At 40.2% G+C, this 21734-nt stretch overlaps 1 protein-coding gene across 1 annotated transcript; it reads left to right on the forward strand.

The window, feature by feature from the left end:
* leng8 (leukocyte receptor cluster (LRC) member 8) lies at window positions 1-21393 on the forward strand. The gene is given in 16 exon segments (XM_010884871.4): window positions 1-361; window positions 8645-8786; window positions 9202-9348; window positions 9532-9612; window positions 11591-11674; window positions 11677-12049; window positions 12189-12339; window positions 12590-12760; window positions 12951-13196; window positions 14643-14804; window positions 14924-15215; window positions 15293-15394; window positions 15514-15582; window positions 16191-16320; window positions 16412-16619; window positions 16725-21393. Coding segments are annotated over 16 exon segments (2562 nt in total). The 5' UTR covers window positions 1-320; the 3' UTR covers window positions 16888-21393.
* The last annotated feature ends 341 nt before the right edge of the window (window positions 21394-21734 follow it).

Consider the following 21734-nt stretch of genomic DNA (forward strand, 5'->3'; position numbering starts at 1 on the left):
TGGGACTACCATTTTGTTTTTCAGTTGAAGTTGCCTTCCATCCACAGTTGGATGTTTTTGTGAATATGCATTATTCGACGTTTACCTATTGCTTTGAGTTGTATTTTTCTTCGAATTACAATAGTGACGTTTGGATGGTTGAGTAAAAAACGGAAGGACGCAGTTTTGTTGTATATTTTGATTTGATTGTTCTTGTTTACTCTTGAGTCTTCAGGCGGACGACGTTCCAACGTTCTTACAGTAACGTTAACAGTACTGTAGCTAGGGAACGTTAGCTAGCAAAAATAGCTAATTAGCTTGCTAGCTATCTCAGTGGCAAAATGGCGGCGAATACGACCCAGACTGCTCCGGCTGCTAACTGGTAAGTAATAACATTACAATTATCAAGTTGTTCATCTTATCAAACTGTGAATATGTAATGATGTTATTACATATATGTAATAAAAAAAAATTGCATTAGCAAGCTAGTTAACGTTCGAAGTCGAGGAATGTTTGCGAATCGCCGGTATTGTTTTTCAGTAGTAAATCACTTGTTCACGTAGCTAGCTAGCTTCTGCCACTGAGTATTATGTAATTCTCAACTAACCAACTCAGTGTCAGTTAACTTAGTAATGGTGAATTGTGTTGATGTACCTTAGGTTATCAAATCCCAGTACGGTCAGGTGATTTTATTGGGTTGATGGTTGACTACACTCATACTACATGTTTTTAGTAAGAAATCTGTTGGAGACCGGAGCATGCCCGTTCCAGTACAGTTCGGGCCAAAGCCGTACTGTAGTTAAAATAGAAAGTTTTTCAACAAATCGTTCTTCTCCACCCGGCAAAATGTTTATTAAATATAATGGTAAAATAAACTATGTCCGTTCCAGTTTCAGGTAATACATTTTAATTTAGAAAAAGTTTCGTTATTTCATATATCGTCGAACTCATCTATTCAGCTATATTTTTCTCAATATTCTCTCCTTGATTGAAAGGTGGGTGTCTATAAAGCATGTCATAATGACACGGAAATGTACACTGTTTTGGATTACTTGAGGAAGTAATACATTTATTTTTATGACAATAGCACTTTTAAATTCTAACGAACCTCCTCTAACTGGATTTGTACTGTTCATAAGATTTGGCAGCAGTAAATCAGCTACAGTTGCTGCTGGGTTTTTCTGGTTCAAAAGGTGCTTAGGCGGTGGGCGTGGCCAGACACGTGACGGTGGGTCATCACCATAGACTGTATATATAATGGACGACGCCCTTTCGCTCTTTTCCATTGGTGAAAAATGAAGCCACCAGTGTCCTGATACGGCGCTGACATCTTGGACTTGCGTCTGCGCAGATAGCGATCTTGGGACCAGTTCTGCGCAGTAGTTATGCGCAGTAGCGAGAAGGAAGTAAAGCCGTAAAGCCGCGAAATCAACGGCGCCACCCCTGTGCCCCGCCCTCACTCTCCCTTGCAGAATGCGCATACCGTAATCAATCGCAAGTCCAAGTACAGTACAACCTTTGCTTGTTAAACCTAGACGATATGTTATAGCCTAACTTACATCATGTTTAACCTTAATTTAGAATAGGCCTAATACAAAAATAATTGGTAACTTCTAGCTAACGATCACCTGCTAGCTATTAACATGGCTATTAACGAGGCTTGTTGTCTTTTAGCTAACGTTAGCTAGCCCATTACATTTATTTACTAATTAAATAGCTTATAAATGTAACTTACCGAAAAAAATTCAAAGATCGATTGGAAATGCCAGATCGGTTAGCACAATGTACTGCAGAACAACCCATTATGTCCGTGTGAAATTATATCAATTATAGAAATTTAGAGATTAAATGTAAAGTTCTAATCTCCTCAGTCCTCCGAAGATTCAGTGGCTCCTCGGCTCAGATAGCTGTCAATCACAGCTGTGAATCACGACGTCACACCGTTTTTAGAGCATTAAATAACTAACTAAAAACAAACTTATTTTAAAAACAAACTCTTGAATTTACATTAGCGTGATACAAACTACAGTAAATGACAGAAACCAGCTTCGGAAAAAATATATTTGAAGGGTAATTTAATTGTTTAGTTGATCTCGCGTCCCATTGAATAACATGGGGAGGGCGGGGTTTATGACCTATACTGGGACCACTCACCAGGGGGCGATCGAGACGTTTTGGCTTCACTTTTCAGGGCTTGTGCGGCACGCTTGGTCATCACCCCATGGAATATACGACTTTTAGAGACCCCTCCCTAATTTTTAAAGGGCTTGTAAACTTGACAGTATTTTGAAATGTTCCGCCTAGGCATATACAGGTGCTGGTCATATAATAATTAGAATATCACCAAAAGTTGATTTATTTCAGTAATTCCATTCAAAAAGTGAAACTTGTATAATGTATAAATGCATTCCACGCAGACTGATATATTTCAAGTGTTTATTTCTTTTAATTTTGATGATTCTAACTGACAACTAATGAAAACCCCAAATTCATTATCTCAGAAAATTTGATTATTGTGAAAAGGTTCAATATTGAAGACACCTGGTGCCACACTATAATCAGCTAATTAATCCAAAACACCTGCAAAGGCCTTTAAATTGTCTCTCAGTCTAGTTCTGTAGGCTACACAATCATGGGCAAGACTGCTGACCTGACAGCTGTCCAAAAGACCACCATTGACACCTTGCATAAGGAGGGCAAGACACAAAAGGTCATTGCTAAAGAGGCTGGCTGTTCACAGAGCTCTGTGTCCAAGCACATTAATAGAGAGGCGAAGGGAAGGAAAAGATGTGGTAGAAAAAAGTGTACAAGCAATAGGGTTAACCGCACCCTGGAGAGGATTGTGAAACAAAACCCATTCAAAAATGTGGGGGAGATTCACAAAGAGTGGACGGCAGCTGGAGTCAGTGCTTCAAGAACCACTACGCACAGATGTATGCAAGACATGTGTTTCAGCTGTCACTTCATGCTTCCTGCTGCTGACCAACTTTATGGAGATACAGATTTCATTTTCCAACAGGACTTTGCACCTGCACACAGTGCCAAAGCTACCAGTTCCTGGTTTAAGGACCATGGTATCCCTGTTCTTAATTGGCCAGCAAACTCGCCTGACCGTAACCCTATAGAAAATCTATGGGGTATTGTGAAGAGGAAGTTGCTGCAGTAATTCAGGCAAAAGGAGCCCCAAACTAAGTATTGAGTGCTGTACATGCTCATACTTTTCATGTTCATACTTTTCAGTTGGCCAACATTTCTAAAAATATATTTTTTGTTTTGGTCTTAAGTAATATTCAAATTTTCTGAGATGTTGCATTTGGGATTTTCATTAGTTGTCAGTTATAATCATCACAATTAAAATAAATAAACATTTGAAATATATCAGTCTGTCTGTAATGAATAATATACAAGTTTCACTTTTTGAATGGAATTATTGAAATCAACTTTTTGATGATATTCTAATTATATGACCAGCACCTGTGTGTATATATATATATATATATATCAGCCAATGCTGCATTTGTGTACTTAATCATCATTAATATAAATAAAACTTGTCACTGTCAATGTCACACAATTGCATTTGGCACCTGTCAAAAAATACATTTACAGTGTGAAATGTTCACTTTTCCCCCAGATTAGAGCTGTACTAGTGAATACTTCATGTTGCTATTAGGCTGGACAGGTGAACAATTTACCAACAGTTTTTCTGGGTGACATTCAGTTCATTGCATTCATCATGGAGGCCTGTATATTATGTGATATCCAAGCTGCATGCTGTAGTTTTAGAGATATCGGGGAAAAACAGGCCTTATTGTAGGTGTTTTTCAAATGGTTTAATTGTATTGAGCACTGTGGCTCCAACTTATCTTTAGAAAGTGTTCTAAATCAAAGCAAAAACAAAAAGCCCACTACTGCTGTGCATACAGCCCCGCTACAATAAGGATGACGAAGTCATACAAGAGATCATGCGCATACAGCTCTGGAAAGAAGTGTGACCAACATTTTTGAAAAGGAAAGTTTTGAGTGAGGAACAATAGTGGTCCAGTGCAGTGGTCCCTTAATTTTAACCCTTCTGTTCCTCACTCAAAAATGTCCTTTTTGACTTTTTTGGAAAATATGTCAAAAAAAATTCTGGAGATGTATGTATGTATGTTTACTGAACTGTTATTTACAATTTTCCTTAAAATGAATTGTCTTCCACAGTTAGCCTTTAAAATTTCAGAAATACCAATACATTTTTCTAAGCTTCTAAGCATATTCACTATTGTCAAATGCTATTACCCAAAAAACTTTTCCCATTGGAACTCAGAGTTTTGTGTATAATAGACATTCTGGTCTATTTAGGCGAAAATCTCAAAATCATCATTTTAATCAAGACAATCTTCATTTTTAATAGAAAATGATTTGGCCATGCCATTCCTTGTATCAAGTGATAGACTTGATACAAGGATAGAATAAAAATATTCAGGAGTTCTTTTTTTTCTTTTTTTATCCAGTTTACACAGATGTAATTGCAATTGATACAATAGAAGATTGAATGTTTATTTTCTACATCAGATGTTTTTTCCCCCCCCAGTTTTGATTGTAGTAGTAAAATAAAAAAAGTGTTGTTAGTGTCATTCTGAGATTTGAATTGAATTATTAGCACTAATCATTCAGCGAGAGGCTTAGCCAAGGTTCCATTTAATCCATTTGCTATGGCGTCGCACTAGCGTTCCAGCTCAGCCAGCGTTGTTTTGCGATTTTAGAGGTGTGGGTGAATTTTGAAACGTTCTATTGTCTAGCCTATTACTGGTTTGCCAGCAATGCAAAAAAACAGGAATGTAATGAAATAGTTTTAAGATTAGCACCACTTAGTTTAATGTACTGTCAGGCTCTGCTGAATGGCATGTCTTGTTTCTGAAGTAATTAGATGGTAATAAGTCTTGGGTCAGTCTGGCAAGTAATGACTAAACCTGATGGAAATTTGTAAAACTGTTGGGTAAGACTGCCTAAACAATTTCTCAAAAATGTTTTGCATGCATGCCATGGCTCTCTACAAATGTAATCCATTTCTGACTAACTCCTTGATTTATTTTGTCAAACTTAATAAATACGTTGCCATAGGCTCTATGCCAGATTGGTAAAATATATGTCAACTGATGAAGTATAAATCAGATGTGTGTCCAGAAGGAGGCAATTCCGTAAAATTGGTTTTTCATTCTTTCAAGCAGACTGTTTTTTTTAAGAAACAGGAGATAATTTAGTTAGATAGGTTTAGTGCACAATTTACATTGATAATGTGTTCTTTGTCCAGTTTCAGATTAGTTAGCACAAACCAGAGTTATTAATACTGTTGATATATCTTTATTCATTCTTTCCAGCTGAATACCTTTTTTTAACCTTTTAAATATGAACAGCAATTACATAGGAGCAATTAGGGGTTTTCACCTTGTTGGCTCAGGGATTAGAGCCAGTGAATTTTACTTTACTGGCCTAATGTTCTTGGTCCCTTGGCTACCTTTCTGCCCCATCACCGGACACAGAGAAGAGAGTGGTAGGAACTCTCCAAACCATTGAGTAGTTTGTTTTATTTCACTGCTGCTGTGTCAGTTTAGTCTTGGTTTTGGGTCTGCTGTGTTGATAACCATACTTCATTATAGTACTTGACCTGTAGATGATGGTACTTTAATTTAAATTCCATGGTCAACAGGCCTGCACTTACATTTTGTTTTGCATCTGAAGATATTTTCTGTATGAAAACAGGTTGAATAAGTCATTCTGCAGAACCTTGGTCTGGTGCTTTCAAAACTTGGAGTATCTATTTGTGTTATATTGCAAATGCATAAAGCTTCCTATTGGTTGATTGTTACATTTAAGTAGGATTTTTCTGGGGTATTTCAGAGTTCTCAGTAGCTGTAAAAAGGTCTAAGAGTAGACACTCCTTGGTGAACCTTCCTCGATCTGGGAAATACTGTTTGAGTAGCAACCTTGATTTGGGGAACTTTCACCATGATGAAGTGTATTTATTTTTAATAGCTGGATTAATAAGGCTAATTAGTTGGTTCCAGACTTAGCAGTTGACCTAGTCTCTATAGGCTAGGGAAATATTGGACATGTATGGTGTTCACCAATAAAAAACACATTGGTAATTTTTGTTTTACATTTTATATGGATAATCTTCCAAAAAAAATGTTTTCTCTATTCTTTATTGTATCTGACTTGGCTTTCATTAGCTAACTATCATTCTTAAGGGCTTTATGCATGTGGAATTGCCTATTCAGGATGTTTCCTACAGTTGCCTGCATGTGTGGTCTCCATAATAATTTAATTGTTGTAAAAGCCTGTTCTCAGTTGTTTTAACTTCATTAATCTCATTATTGCACAGAAAAAACCATTTATCAATTAGTTATGTATACAATATAGACGAATATCACACTAAAGAATAAATTCAAATTACTTGAGTTAACTTGATTTATTGGTCAGCCCTACATCAACACATTTGTATATTGAGCTTAACAAAGTGCTAACTGCTAACAAACATATTTAGCTTCTGCCAATGAGAAATTCCCATTGTATTTAGGAAGTCACAGCAATAGTTTAGTTACATTTATTATCATTGGCATAGTTACTAATTTTAATAAATGTTTATATAATTAGAAAGCTATGAATATTTGTGGTGCTAGTACATACTGAGTTAAAGGGGAATAACTGCACATTTGTCAGTGTGCCTACAGGCCTCTGATTCAGTGGAGAACTATCTTGCCAAGTAGTGTATACCTCTCTCACTCAGGGAGAGTGAAGTACAACCCTTTTTCCAAAAAAGTTGGAACGCTTCATAAAATGCAAATAATAACATAATGCAATTATGTGCAAATCATTTATCTCTGTATTTAATTGAAAATGGTCCAACGTTAACATCAAATGTTGAAACTGAGAAATTATTGTTTTTGGAAAAATACGTCTGCATCATGTTTCAAAAAAGTTGGGACCGGGGTATGTTTACCACTGTGTTGCATCGCCTCTTATTTTAACAAACCCTCTGTAAGCATTTGGGAACTAAGGAGATCAACTGCTGTTGTTTTGAAAGAGAAATGTTTCCCCTTTCTTGCTTGGTATATGATTGCAGCTGCTTAACAGTTTGGGGTCTCATTAGTCATATTTTCTTGTTTTATGATGTGCCAAATGTTTTCAATTGGTGACAGGTCTGGACTGCAGGCAGGCGAGTTTAGCACCTGGACTCTTATCACAGAGCCATGATTATGTAATAAGTGCAGAATGATGTTTGGCATTGTCTTTCTGAAATTAGCAAGGCCTTCCCTGAAAAAGACATCTGGGTGGCAGCATATGTTTCTCCAAAACCTGTATGTATTGTTCAGCATTAGTGGTGCCTCCTCTTTGGTTCAGAGGATGCGGAATCCATGATTCCCAAACATAATTTCAAATTTTGATTCGTAAGACCACCTAGACAGTTTTCCACTTCGCCTCAGTCCGTCTTAAACTAGCTTGGGCCCAGAGAAGGTGGTGACGTTTCTGGATCTTTTTTATGTATGGTTTCTTTTTGGATGCTAGAGTTTTAACTTACATTTGTGGATGCAGCGACGTACTGTGTTCACCGACGATGGATTTTGGAAGTGTTCCTGAGCCCATGCAGTGATGTCTACTACAGAATCGTATCTGTTTTTTGTTTTTTGTTTACTGCCGGGCCACCTAATGGTTTTCGTCCTTGTCCCAATCGTACAGAGATTTTTCCAGATTTTCTGAATCTTTGAGTGTTTTATATGTACCATAGATGAAGAGATCCCCAAACTCTTTGCAATTTTATATTGGGAAACATTATTCTTAAATTGTTGCACTATTTGCCTGCACTTCTGAAAGACTCATCCTCTCTGGGATGCTCTTTTTATACCCAATCATGTTACTGACCTGTTGCCAATTAACCTAGTTCGTTTGAGGTGTTCTACCTTATTATTTTTTATAATTTTTCCAGTCTTTTGTTGCCCCTCCCCAGCTTTTTTTAAACATGTTGCTGGCATCAAGTTCAAAGGGGGCATATATTTTTCAAGCTCAGTAACATTTCTCAGTTTAAATTTTTTATATGTTGTCTGTGTACTATTTTCTATTGAATATAGTGTTTAAATGATTTTGTACATCATTGCATTCTGTTTTTATTTACATTTTACACAGCATCCCAACATTTTTGGAAACAGGGTTTTAAGAGCGAAAACCTCCCTCACAATAGTGCTTTAAGGCTTATAACTTGGTAGCATAACATGTATACTAGAATATTCTGTCTCAACCAACATCCTATATTTCAGGAAGATGACGACAAATGTACAGCTCCGGAAAAATGTATAATGACTGCACCTTTTTATTTCCTTTCCAAAAACTTTGAAAAGGAAAGTTTTGAGGAACAGAAGTGTTCAATTTGCAGTGGTTTCTTAATTTTAACCTTTCTGTTCCTCACTCAAAACCTTCCTTTTTGATCTTTTTGAAAAGGAAAGAAGAAGGTGCAGTGGTCTCTTAATTTTTTCCAGAGCTGTATGTGATAACATTTATGATGAAGCTGCAGGTTCACAATTGAACCGGTCTAAAATCTCCACCAACCAAGAAGGAAGGAGTCAGTGGGCATTCTGCGCATGCATGCAGTAGTGACAAACTGACTGTCATGTGTCTCCTCTGACAGGTCGTATGGAGCAGCAGCAGGTCCAGAAGGCCAAGCTGTGCATGAAAACCCGGAGTGGGAGAAGGCCAGACAGGCACTGGCCTCCATCAGTAAAACCCAGAGTGCCACGAAGACTGCTCAGGCCAACCGGACTACCGCACAGGTTTGTGTTCTGATGTGCCTGTTATCTGTTAATGGTGTGCTTATTTATCAGTTGTCTTTTTTCCCACAAATTAATAATGTGACATTTCTTTTGGTGATAAGTGAAATTCTGCATAGAAAATTCCCACTGGGCTGTCTGTTTTAGCTTTTAAATCTGTCCTGAATTTTTTTATTTACATCTAGTGTATTATTATTATTAGATACAATGTATCATTTCACCAGTCATCTAATTTTGGGCGGCAGTAAGGCCACACGCTTTTCTGAACAGGACTTTCATTTTCATTTATGAATTTTCATCCTTTTTTGTACTTTTCCCTCATGGAAACACATGAAGTCTTGATGTTTAACGGTAGACCTGTAATATAATTTGTAATCGACAGTTCTCATCACTCGGTTTCGTCTGTTTACTTTTTCAGGCTGGTCAGTTCCAACCTGCAGTAACTGAATCCACAGCCATACAACAGCAGCAGTACTACCAGCAGTGGTACCAGCAGAACCCACAGCAGCAATACCCTTCATATACCTACCCTTACAGTTACTACTACCCTGTGGCTCCAGGCCCTGTGAGTCTGCACGCCTTGCACATTTCACAAGAACTGCCATTAAGTGCTCTCACTGTATATTTTCTCTCTTTTTTATAGTTAATTAACCATTTGCACATGATACGGAGACAGAATACACAACATACATTTATTTATGCCAAGTCAGTGCATTTTTTAAGTGTATTTTCCTCTATAATTCTTCAGTATGGCGGTGGCTATCCTCCTCAGGGCCAGTATGGTGTACCTTCTGGAACTTACCCGACTCCCACCACCCCAACTGGACAGGTAACGTTTGTGATGAATTCTTAGAGATGGATAGAGAACTCTAGTCCTGAAAAGCATTTCTTAGCATGGGCTCCGGCAATGAGGATTTTCAAAATGTTGAATCAGGGTTAGGCTGTTTCAAGATTTGTATCCTGTCCTTTCCCATCGCACGACTTACGATATTGCTAGCATACAAAAATACACTGTAGGGTTGGCGATAAGAAGCTAGTACCTTCCATCCAAAATGACTATTTTAAATAGAAATATTCTAAAATACACTGCCCTCCATAGGACCCCTGGGTAAATCAGGAACAGGATTATAACACGGATCTAGAAACATTTGGGCGTGCTTCTTCTAAAATGTGGGCGCATTTAGGGCTCCTTATCAGTGCAATTCTGAGCTATACAGTGCTTATAAAAACAAGCTTTAAATCATTATGGTAATTTTTGTATCTACAAACATTAGGGACAAAAGGCAACTAACGGCTGTTTTTGGGCCATAGTTGCCTACTACTGGTATAGGCTCTCTGGAAGTACACTGTTCTACCTGCTAGTTTTTTAGAGGGTTGGTGCATTCATGGAGTAATTAGACAAGCGCAAAAAAAGACTGCAGAGCATTGCTTCATACCAATGACTTATCCAAAGTTTATAGTCCTCTGCAATAGAGGTCGACATATTCATCTTTTGGCCGATTAATCAGCGCCGATAGGATGTTTTACAAACTATTGCTATCGGCTGAACGTGGCTCCGGTAGTGGCCGATGGTTGCACAGCCTCTACTGGTCACTTGCGTCTTACATCACCTTGTGATGAGCCGGAGGCTCCATACATGTAGTCAAGGTAATGTATCTGTGTACAGAATGAAAGTTAACTTCAAGACAGCGTTATTTGTTTTTATGAGCATGATAAGGTTATTGGTTAACGACTGACATTATTGATGCATGTCAGTTTTTCTAGCAAGCCTGGTTATTAGAATTTAAGGCTGACAACAGTAAGGCTGACAAGTGGCATTGAAGTACGATCAGGTATCAGTTTATTGCTCCCCACTAAAGTTCTCTTTCGAATATATAACATATCCCCAGGCCAGTTAAAAAAATTTAATCAACAAAAGGCATGATGCAACTGAGGCCAGCAAGACCATGCAAAAGTGTAGTTATTTGAAATAGTCTGGTTATTATTCTGCAAAATGTGTTTCAGTGTTTAATAGGCCATGGGGCAACAAATATTTGTATCCATACATTTTAATGTTAATTATCTAATTCGGAAATATGGTTGCAAATGACAAAATGCGACTTACGATATGATATGAGCTTGTTTTTTTTTAGAATTTTTTGGTAGATTGGAGATGATCCGACAGATTAGCGACTGAAATGTGTTTTCTATTAAATAATATGGTTGTGAAATGATGCTGCATTATAGTGCATTGCAAAACTTTTCAAAAATAAGTTTGAACATACTGAAATTTAGAAGCAAACGAGTTTCACTTCTAATTTTGATGGCCAGACCTCAAATTAAATCAACACAACTGCCATGTAGTGGCTATGATGCTAAACATGTACATACAGTGGGAGAACAAGTATTTGATACACTGACGGTTTTGCAGGTTTTCCTAGTTACAAAGCACGTAGAGGTCAAACATATATTAATTTGAGATGTTATTGTAGAAAGGTTTAGTAATACATATTAGGGTTTATCAGGGTAAAAATACAATTAGTTCAGAAACAACCAATCTACTGTTGTTTGGTTGGTTGGAGGTACAGACTCTGTTATAATTGGCTCAGCTGTAAATTAAACTAATTCATTGGTACATAGGCCAATCAGTTACCTAATTTAAAGCAGGAGTGACCGTAATCACACTAAATGCTGAAGTCCCCTGGTTATTAGTGTTTCTCTGTGCCAATATGTTTCTCAGTTGTTTCACATTTTTAGCAATATGTGCAGTTTTTCAACTTTCACAATTTAATGCTGTCTGTTTCTTCCCAATTGTTTCTTTTTCCCAGCCTTCATCCATGCCCATGATGGATGACCAGTCCGCTAGCTATCCCCCTCAGCCCCAGCCCCCTCCTCCTGCTGCCCCCTCAACCTCCCCCCCAGAAGTCCCACCAGCTCTGAGCAGCCCCCTCCCCCTCCTCCACCAGCTATCCCTCCCTCCCCCAACTCCCAGTACCCACTTCCCCAAGGGCAGAACTCCTACAACTCTATGGCCTACCCCAACAGTGACCCCAACCAGATGAGAGGTTACAACCATGGCCAGGGCAGGCCAAATTATGGGCAGGGCTACCAGACCCAAAACTCATACCAGCTCCAACAGAATAACAACCAGCAACAGCCACAAGGCCAGGGTCAGTATGGAACTGGAGCTGGGAGAGGGGAGAGCAACAAAAACAAGAACCAGAAACAACAACAACAACAACAACAACAAGGAGGTCAAGGACAGCAACTCTGGCAACGTATGAAACGTACGTTTGTGTGTGTAGAGATGGGAGAGTTTTCTTCAGAATATATCAAGCATTGTTTTTTTTCCCCACCTCATCTTCAAGTTTGTGTTTGTTTGCCTTCACTTAAATTCACGTAATATTGCTACTTTGTCTTCTGCAGAGGCGCCCGGAGCAGCTGCTGTGAAGTTCAACATTCCAAAGCGAACGTATGTCAATCAAAGCTTCCCACCTGGGGAACAACCCACTGGATTGGCTGCTACTCCTTCGTCCCCTGCTGCTGCTCCTGCCGCCCCTGGTGGTGCCCAGACACGGTGAGGAGACTGCTGCTAGTGACACGTCTTTACTAGGCTTACTAGCTACCGGGGGAGAACGGTACTCCTCAAGTCATGTGACTACCTACACATCAATGACCATAGCTTGGAAGATGAGGATGGTCTGATGTTTAAAATATTCTGCTAAAAAGTAGTGAATCCCTCTTTGGCATCTAATAATGAGTCATTAACCTAATGGCCCCGGACACGTGTCCTGTAACTCTGATTGACTGTCTAACGTTGCCCCCAGGCCTCAGGACTGGCCCCAAGCCATGAAGGAGTATGTGCAGCGCTGCTTCACAGCCTGTGAGAATGAAGAGGATAAGGACCGCACAGAGAAGGGGCTGAAAGAGGTCCTACAGAAGAGACTTCAAGATGGGTCAGCCTACACTATCGATTGGGACCGCGAGCCCCTGCCTGAGTGAGTGGAGGGGTTCTTAAAGAAAGACACAGGATTATAAAATGCCTGAATCCCCTTTTATGGACTTTGTTTTTTCTGATCTAGTCCTGTGTGACTCAGTAGGTAGGGCCACGCCCACCTAAATATCCTTCACCCTACCACGAGGTGCCTCTTTATCCTAACCCTGGGTCTCCTTTCTCTCTTGGTCCAGACTGAAGGCCAAGCAGTCTCGTTGGGAGGCTGTACCCACCCAAAGGACTCTGGAGAGCTCTGTTGGACGAGGTGGGGGTACTGGTGGGTCTGCGCGGGGCAGGGGCAGTGGGGCCAGGCTGGGCCACTACAGGAATGTCTTCTCCCAGAGAAGCCCCTCATCCAGTTCTTCTGGCTCCTCCTCTCGCTCACCCTCCCCTTCCCACAGCAGACACAGGGACCGCAGTAGCCAGAGACATAGGCACAGGTGAGGGACTGAGAAACAGGGTGTTTTGGGCTAGTCTAGTGTCCTAAACTGCTTTATTGTAGGTCAGATAATACTCCCTCTAACAGTCAGAAACCATTGTTCAACATATTTTTTAAATGATACTTTGGGTTAAATATTATATATATTTTATATGTTATACTTAAAGCACTATTTTCCATAACTTGTTATTGATTAAATAAAGTGGAATGTGTAGGGTTTACTTCTGGACCATTCACCCTATCCAGTAAATGTAGAAGAGTTATAATGGACTGTCGCCTTGTTAAACACCAAAGGTGTAAATCATGTTGCATTCTATGCAAGTCCTTTTGAACTTATTTCAAAGAAATGTTTAAAAGGGATATATTGCTATTGTAAATCCTTTACTACTTTAAACATAAGGGTGGCTGGGAAATACCACTCAAAATATGTTGATGTGTTCCCTTTTTTTTTGCCGGACCGCGTAAGCGGAATGTCTCTTACTGACTGAGTGACAACCCATTGTTAAAAAGCATAATGGTTATAGACGCTGGCTCCAGAACAGGTCGCGCGTTCCCCTCCCGTAACAGTCAAAACGCATTATGCCGGAGGTTCAGGACAGACAAAAACCCTACGTAGCTACGTAATAGGAAGCCTAAAATGAAACGGTTCTGGTGGATATTAGGATTTGTTCAGGATAGACAAAACACTTTCGCTGGCTACAACCTTGAGTAGATATGTTATGGGAAGCCTAAAATAAAACTGTTCACTATATTGCGACTATTTCTGGTGGATTTTCGAATTATGTCTCAGGATTTGTTCAGGACAGACACTTTGCTGGCTACACAATTCTCTCATCATCTCTCTCGACCAGTGGCAAAAGCCATAAAGTTCATAGATGCTATTTGTGGTGGCGGTTAACTAAATAAGAAATGTTTCTTTGTTTAATACAATGTAATGGCATCTAGCTACATATTACTTGCTAATATGCTTTTAAAACGGCCAGTGGCAAAAGTCATACAGTTCATAGATACTATTTGTTGTGGAGGTAAACTTAATAAGAAACGTTACTCAGTTTAACGCTAGTTAATGGTGTCTAACAGAATATTCAGTGAAAATAATATAATGCGAAGAGGCTATACTAATGACCGGCATTTGTGCAGTTTTGTGGCGTAGTGGTTGACGACAATGCCTTTGACGTGGGCGACCCGGGTTTGATTCTCGAGAGGGCAGCCACAATTAACACTTTTTATTGTGGGCCGGCTGAACTAGGCTTGCCTGGTTTCTGGTTTCATGAACCCTATGCTTCTGTCAAGGGTGGTTTCTTTAAATGTAACGTCCCCTAGAAAGGTTAGTGCTGGAAGCCATTGCTCTATTCTAACAGAGTTGTGGAGGTACGGCCTCTCTACACAGACATTTACTGGGCAACATTGTATCTGCTGTTGTAATTCCCTGTTCTCTGTCTTAAAGTGACTCCGAGTCCCAGTCAGACAGCAGCATGTCTAGTGACCTCCGAACCCAGCTTCCCCGGCGCAACCAGAAAGGAGGCCGTGGTCGTGGGGGAAACCGGGATCGGGGAAGAGGTGGAGAGAGGGGACGAGGAAGAGGGGGAAGAGGCAACAGAGGGCAGAGGTATGTGCAATTATACCTGGTGGATGACATTGTTGTCATTGTTCTGCTGACACTAAACAAGATCACATTTCAGATTATTTAAAAAACAAAATGCTGATCACGTTTGTGCTTCTCCACAGAAACATTGATGATGCTAACACCACCGCCCTGGGAAAAAAGAGGAAAGGTGGGAACGCCGGACTGGACTTCCATGACCCTAACCGAGAGGCCAAGAAACAGAGCAGAGCAGCCAGGTTCCACAACACAAAAATGCGCTCCGAGCCCCTGGTGCTTTCCATTAACAACCTGGAACTGCCCAAGGAGGACCTGAGCTGGGAGGACTGCCCCATTGTGGGCACCTGCCAGGAGATCACCAAGATCTACCTGAGACTCACCTGTGCCCCCGACCCTGCCACCGTGCGCCCAGTGTCTGTGAGTGATGCCCGTCACCTACAATAAAACAATCCTCCTTTCAGATGTGGTCATACTGATCCCATGTGTCTGTCCAGGTGTTGAGGAAGTCTCTGTTGGCCGTGAAGGCCCACTGGAAGAACCACCAGGACTACCCATATGCCTGTGAACAGATGAAGTCTATACGACAGGACCTCACAGTCAGTTTACATGGCTCTTTTTTTTTTGTCTGCACTTGGTACTCTTGGTATTTGAATCATGGTATGTGCATGTGAAAACAGGACGTGTGTGTATAAAGGATGTCTGTCTTCACCTTCAGGTCCAAGGAGTTCGTACAGAGTTCACAGTGGAGGTATACGAGTGCCATGCACGCATTGCTCTGGAAAAGGTGAGGCCCCACATGCATTGTCTCCTTTCCTTCTGTCTTCCACATTTACACCTGTCACCCAGTACCATGGTGTGCAATGCATGTTAATGGCCTCCCAATGGGCTCGGGAGTGCCGAAGATTGAGACGTGTCTTTTATGCACTTCCTGCCATGCTGCTCTCTCAAACAGCTTGCTTGAGCAGGAAGTAAACTGGCAGCATTAGCGTGAGACTAACGCTCAGTAAGCTTTCAGGCACCCGACTCATTTTTCTAATTCCCATAATGTAGGAGGGAGCATTTTTAAATATACCCAAAAGTCTACTTAAGGGAGACTGTCCTTGTTTTGCTTGGTTTGCTTTAAATGCAATTGATAATCAAGACAAAATTGTTACTAAAGTACCTAGCTAGCTACTTGAAATAACATTGCATTTTATGTTCTTAGACTATTAGCTGGTTCGCTTCTCTTTTTTATTACTTAGTGGTTGGCCGAGGCTATAATGGACATGAATTAGTTTAAATTATCAAATGTCAACAGTTAGGCTTTGTTTGGTGCCACACCTCGCAGGATTTTGATTTGCTCAAATATGCACGTTTCTGAGATGAATTTTCTCCCTCTAATGTGGTTACCAGGGCGACCATGCAGAGTTCAACCAGTGCCAGACACAGTTGAAGGCCTTGTACAAGGATCACCCATCGGACAACATCGGCGAGTTCACCGCTTACAGAATACTCTACTACATCTTCACTAAAAACTCTGGAGGTACCACCTTCTGTCTAATCTTCCCCTTAATGCTGATAAATGAAAGTATTTCTACATTGGGTTTTCTATCGGCTGTGTCATCTCTCCTTAGACATCACCACTGAGCTGGTTTACCTGACCCCGGCGTTGCGGGCGGATGAGTGTGTCTCTCATGCTCTCTCCCTCCGTGCCGCCTGGGCTCTGGGCAACTTCCATCGGTTTTTCCAGCTCTATCGGCGAGCACCGCGTATGGCCTCATACCTCATTGATAAGTTTGTGGAGAGGGAGAGGGTGATCGCTCTCAAGGCCTTATTAAAAACGTAAGTGATGGCTTTCATAGAAGTAAATGGTTCCTACAAATGTTGTTGCTCACGGCATAGAAATGTGCCAATGTTTTCATCCATCTTGTCTCTGTTTTTACCCAGATTCAGACCAGACCTGCCAGTGGAATATGTGCAATCCAGTCTGGGCTTCCTTTGTTTAGACTCTTGCTTGGCCTTCCTCACAGGCCTGGGGGTCACCTTCTTTCCCTCTGACCCCAGCAAGATAGACTGCAAAACCAGCTCAGCCTGTCTGGCAGCCTCCTGAGGGGGTGGGGGGTTCACCAGGGAGGGGGAATGCACATTAAAGGGAGATATTGAGACAGGGTCAGCAATGTACCTTACAGTTGTAATGCACTGCATTCCAGACCTGTCCAGTCAGTTCTGAGGGAGGCTAGTGGTTAGACTCAAACCTACTACAAACCTAAGTCCTGTAGAACGAGAGCGAGATGCACTAGGGCCCACTACAACACCTCAGGGTAGAATGCAGTGAGGATCTCACACAGACTGTATAAGGGAGGTAGATGACTTACTACATGCTGCATATTAGATACATGTAGAGTAGTTTAGCCCTACACATCTCTGATTAACTCAACCCATGTATGTACTTTCCAATTAGAAAATTTTAGTGACACAACAGATGTTACAGGATTGGTTCAGTTTTTAACATTTACCTCACAGATCTGGGAAGAAGAGCTTTAAGGTCTCCCATCCATTATCACTCTCAGAGGTTTTAAGCTAACAGTGTTCTGTTATGTTTTTCCTTCCCTCAAGTCAACAGCATCAAACTAAAGCGAAGACAAGTCTTAAGAACCCAAAAGAAGAGTTCAAGGTCTTCCTCAAGTCCTCATCCATCAGGCTGCTCATCCACTCCAAAACCAAACCAACTACCAGTGAAGAGTTTTATCTGCTCAGGTGTTCCGTACTAGAGACTGTGCTAGCCCTTTGCCGCTGTCAAGACACGTCCAATGAGCCGGGGACCGATCTGGGAAAGGAAGAGATGGTGGTTTGTATGTCCTGTCGTGAACCCCCCTCCCCCTTCCCCAAGCTGCCTACGATTAGTCATCAAGTTAAAGTATCCCCCACTTTCTGTTCCTGCTTTGCATTGCACACTTGGCCCCTCTGAGATGTATTGACTGAGAAATGTGAACGTGTTGGTTGGTCGATGTCAAGATGCGTCCACACACAGCCTTAGCCCCACTTTTCCACTACCCACAGTCTTTTGCTGCAAGCTTCAGAAGTCGTCTGGAGTTTGCCAAAGTCCTAACTTCAAAGTTTACATTCCAGTTATATCTGCTCCCCAGTGTAGTAGGCTTGTAAGCCTGGGTTTTGTGCCTCTTCTGGTAGGCATTGACTTGTAAACGTGTAGTGGGGGATACACTCCCATAGTCTTTACCGAGATGGTCTCTGCAGTCGTCCCGTATGTGTCCAGGGAGCCAGGATATACACCTATTGCCCATCTGTCCTGAGACCAGGCAAGGAGACAGTCTCCCAACCTACAGCCTGGACAAGCCCGTTGTGGTTCACAAGTCACCTGATCAACAGCTCCAGGGAGTAGCAGTGGTCAAGCATGAAACAAAGAGTGGTGACAGCGAGGAAGTATTCAACACCATGAAGATGGCGGTGAAGTCTCCATCTTCAAATATAGTGGCTGGGTTAATTCTGCCAGATAACAGATGAAGATGAGGTTGATGTCTGTGCAGATGACGGCTCCGTTTGGGTTTGTATGTCACAGTCTCCATTCAAGGCTGAGTATGTATGTATAGCTGGTAAGAAAAGAGGACTTGTGCTGGAAGGAGGTGGAAGACAACACTGAAAAGATCAGCTTGTATTTGCTATTTGCTCAGTCACAAACACTTAAGATTAGTGGTGTTAAAAAGGATGATATCAACTCAATGGTAATTGCTCAATTCAATCCACAGGTAATGATGGGGTTATTGAAATTAGGCAGGGAAATTACGAGTCCCAGTATTAACCCTTGTTCCTCTCATTGGAATGATGAATAAACAGCCAAATACCTTTTTACTGTAAATCTGTAACTATGTAGTGGGGTAATTGAACGACAGCTTACTCATCAGTTTACAATTGGATCTGGTTATATATTTAAATTAAGAACATCCCCCACCTGATCTTTTGAGAAACCTATTTACAGACATTCATTTTCAATATAGACAGGTGAAGGATTGAAAAGTGAAGCGTTAAATCACCTTAATTGTCATAAATAGAACCTAGAAATGGACCATGAATTGGTCATTCCAGTTATCAGCATATTTACCTTTTTTAGATTCATTTAGGGCATGACCTTGGCGAGTATTAGCTTGATTCAGTGCAAATCTTGAGGTATTTTACTGCATTCAGTGCCATTGTTCTGGACTGTACTTTCCGGATGAGCAGAAGTCAGTGTGTTGTGTAAATAGATATGTCAGTATATAATGTATACAGTTTGGTGTTGATTCAGTTTATTTAAAACAAATGGCAGATTAATAGTCATTGAATCTTTCCGTTCACCAGGGTAAGTGTAATACTGACACATGGTGATCGAAAGTGGAAACGTGATATTGGTAATGGGCAATGCATTTGAAAAGAATGTGAAGTTATATTTTTATCAATGCTTTGCCTATTACCTTTTGATATTGCTGTGGATTTAAATTGTGACTGCATTTTCCAGTACAAACACATGTCATTTCTGTCCTACCTTTTTTGACAGCTTATTCAATAACTCCAGGAGTGAAGATCTATATTTGATTTTTTTTTACAGGAATTGAAATTGGATGTGCTGTTCAAATCAAAACTTTTTCTTGCCAAATTTCACTGAAACATGCAAACATGGGTGTAATTTATTTTCTTCAACAAATATTTTTTCTATTTCATTTTTGCCCTATTGCTATGGCATCTCATACTTTTTTGCTATCTGTACACCTAAACCCCTTATAGATACGTAGTAATCTGCTAAAAAAAAGTCCAAATTTCATTGGCAAGAAAAAGGTTTGGTATAAGACTCTGACCTCACATCAGCCAAGAAAGTGTGTGTGCGTGCGTGGGTGATTTGTGTTGGTCAGGTCCCCTGTTTGTCCATTTATTTGGGAATGGTTTGATATTGGGCACAAACACAGTTTCAGGTGACTTGGCTGGTTTTTGGCTGATGTGAGTCAGTGTTTTGATTTGGTGACATTGTGTTTTTATACCTTATGGATAGAGTGAGCCAATTATGTGTATATATACAGTACCAATCAAAAGTTTGGATACACTTACCCATGGCTGTCCAAACTTTTGACTGGTACTGTGTATAGTCCCATAAAACATCTATATTGAAGCACAGGTATGATTGCAATATTTAAATATGAATGTCTGCATATGTAATCTTGTCTACCCATTAATAGATCTGTTTGTGTCATTTGACTGGCAGCATTGTTTGTTATTTGCCCTTGATTTGGTCACTTTCAATGTATGATTAATTTCAGCAGTTGTGCTCTTAACTCAACATGTCCATCTCTCCTTCGTCTTTCTATTCTGTTTCTCTTTACCTATCCCCACTCTCATTACCAGGCCTTTTCTCTGATTTCTCTTCTTGCAGTACTGCATTGCAGGAGCATAAGGAGTGTGAAGGTGAAAACAGAGCACCTCCTCACCAGTCCCCTCCAGAAGCAAGCTGGAGAGAGGGAAAAGTGAGAAAAATGCAAGACTTAATACAACCAAGTCAAGTTGAAGCTATTTTATCTGACCTGTTGCAGTGTCCTATACATGGGAGCCTGACTTCAATTGTATTGTTGTTTTCTTTCGGGATATGCATTTTATTTATATTATTCTTTGACTATATTAACTTGAATCATGAAGAAACATTAATTCCAATTTATATTTCACTCTAGTTTAGCTAGTTTGACATTCTTTTTGGAACAATGTTGCAGTTAAACCAGTCACCCACGTAGTGTTAAGCCATCCAATGTGTTAATGTATACTGTTTGTCCAGAAACATTTGCATGTGTTCTTGTTTTACATTAACAGTATGTTCCTTTGAAAACATTTTGTCAGTATGAAAACTTCTCTTATGTACAGATCAAGACTTGCTTCTGCAGTCTTTGATCTGATCTCCTGGTGTAGGTTAGTTGTTAGCCCCCTCATGCATCTCCTATACATTTTGACATTTTTGTATTATCAACATCAAAGTATTTATTTCTAGCCAGTAAATAAAAAATAGTGGGGGGGGGGGGGTTGAAATGGGTCTGGACATACAGCATACAATTTCCATTATATCAAGGAAAATATTATTGTATTATTCATCTCTAGACATTTGCTTTTTTTTCTCAATGTATATTTTGATATATTACTGTCAGGTTCTATAGAAGTTGGCTCCCATATCCAAATGTGTTTTTTAAATGTCTTAACAGGGATATAGTACTTTGATATTAGATGGTTTATGGTTAAGTTCATGTATCCTTCTATTACCTTGTCTGATTGGTTTAATATTGCAGAACCTTCATATCTCACATGGATTGATGCTTTAATTCTGGATTTTTTTGGTTCACTAACAGTTTCCAGCTATATATTTACAGATAACTAACAATGCTTCTTTTAGAAAATGTGCTCCTTGTTCTACTCTTGCAACTGTTCCTCCTGACACCTGTGGGCTTATAGTTGTTTTTTCTCCTTTAAGCCCATAAATGTAACTCCTGCCTCCATTTTGTCTTTTTTGACTGCACTTGAATAATTCCTTTTTCTTACTTAAGCTTGATGCAGCAGTTGATTTTTCATCTGTTCTTTTTCACTGTATAGAGTGGATTTGCTCTGTTTCTCCATTTCTCTTCTCATCCATCTCCCCTGCATGGTCCCTGCTTTCTTCCTTCCCTGTCCCCCTTCATGTTGAGTATCTGTTTGCTAGTGACTGATGTATTTTTGCTGAGTGCAACTGACCATTCTCAGTAGTAAGTATTGCTTCTACGTTGGTGGTTTCTGTTGCTGTTAACTGAAACTAAAGGATATGCCTGCAAAATATCCTCCATCCTCCCCTTTCTCTTCTTTCTCTGGATTGTATTTGATTTGAATTTAAATACTGCCATTTTGTAAATACTGTATGTACATGTATTTCTTTTTTGAAGATCCTAATAAAATTGATGAAAA

Source organism: Esox lucius, chromosome 20, assembly GCF_011004845.1.
Source record: "Esox lucius isolate fEsoLuc1 chromosome 20, fEsoLuc1.pri, whole genome shotgun sequence".
NCBI lineage: Eukaryota > Metazoa > Chordata > Actinopteri > Esociformes > Esocidae > Esox > Esox lucius.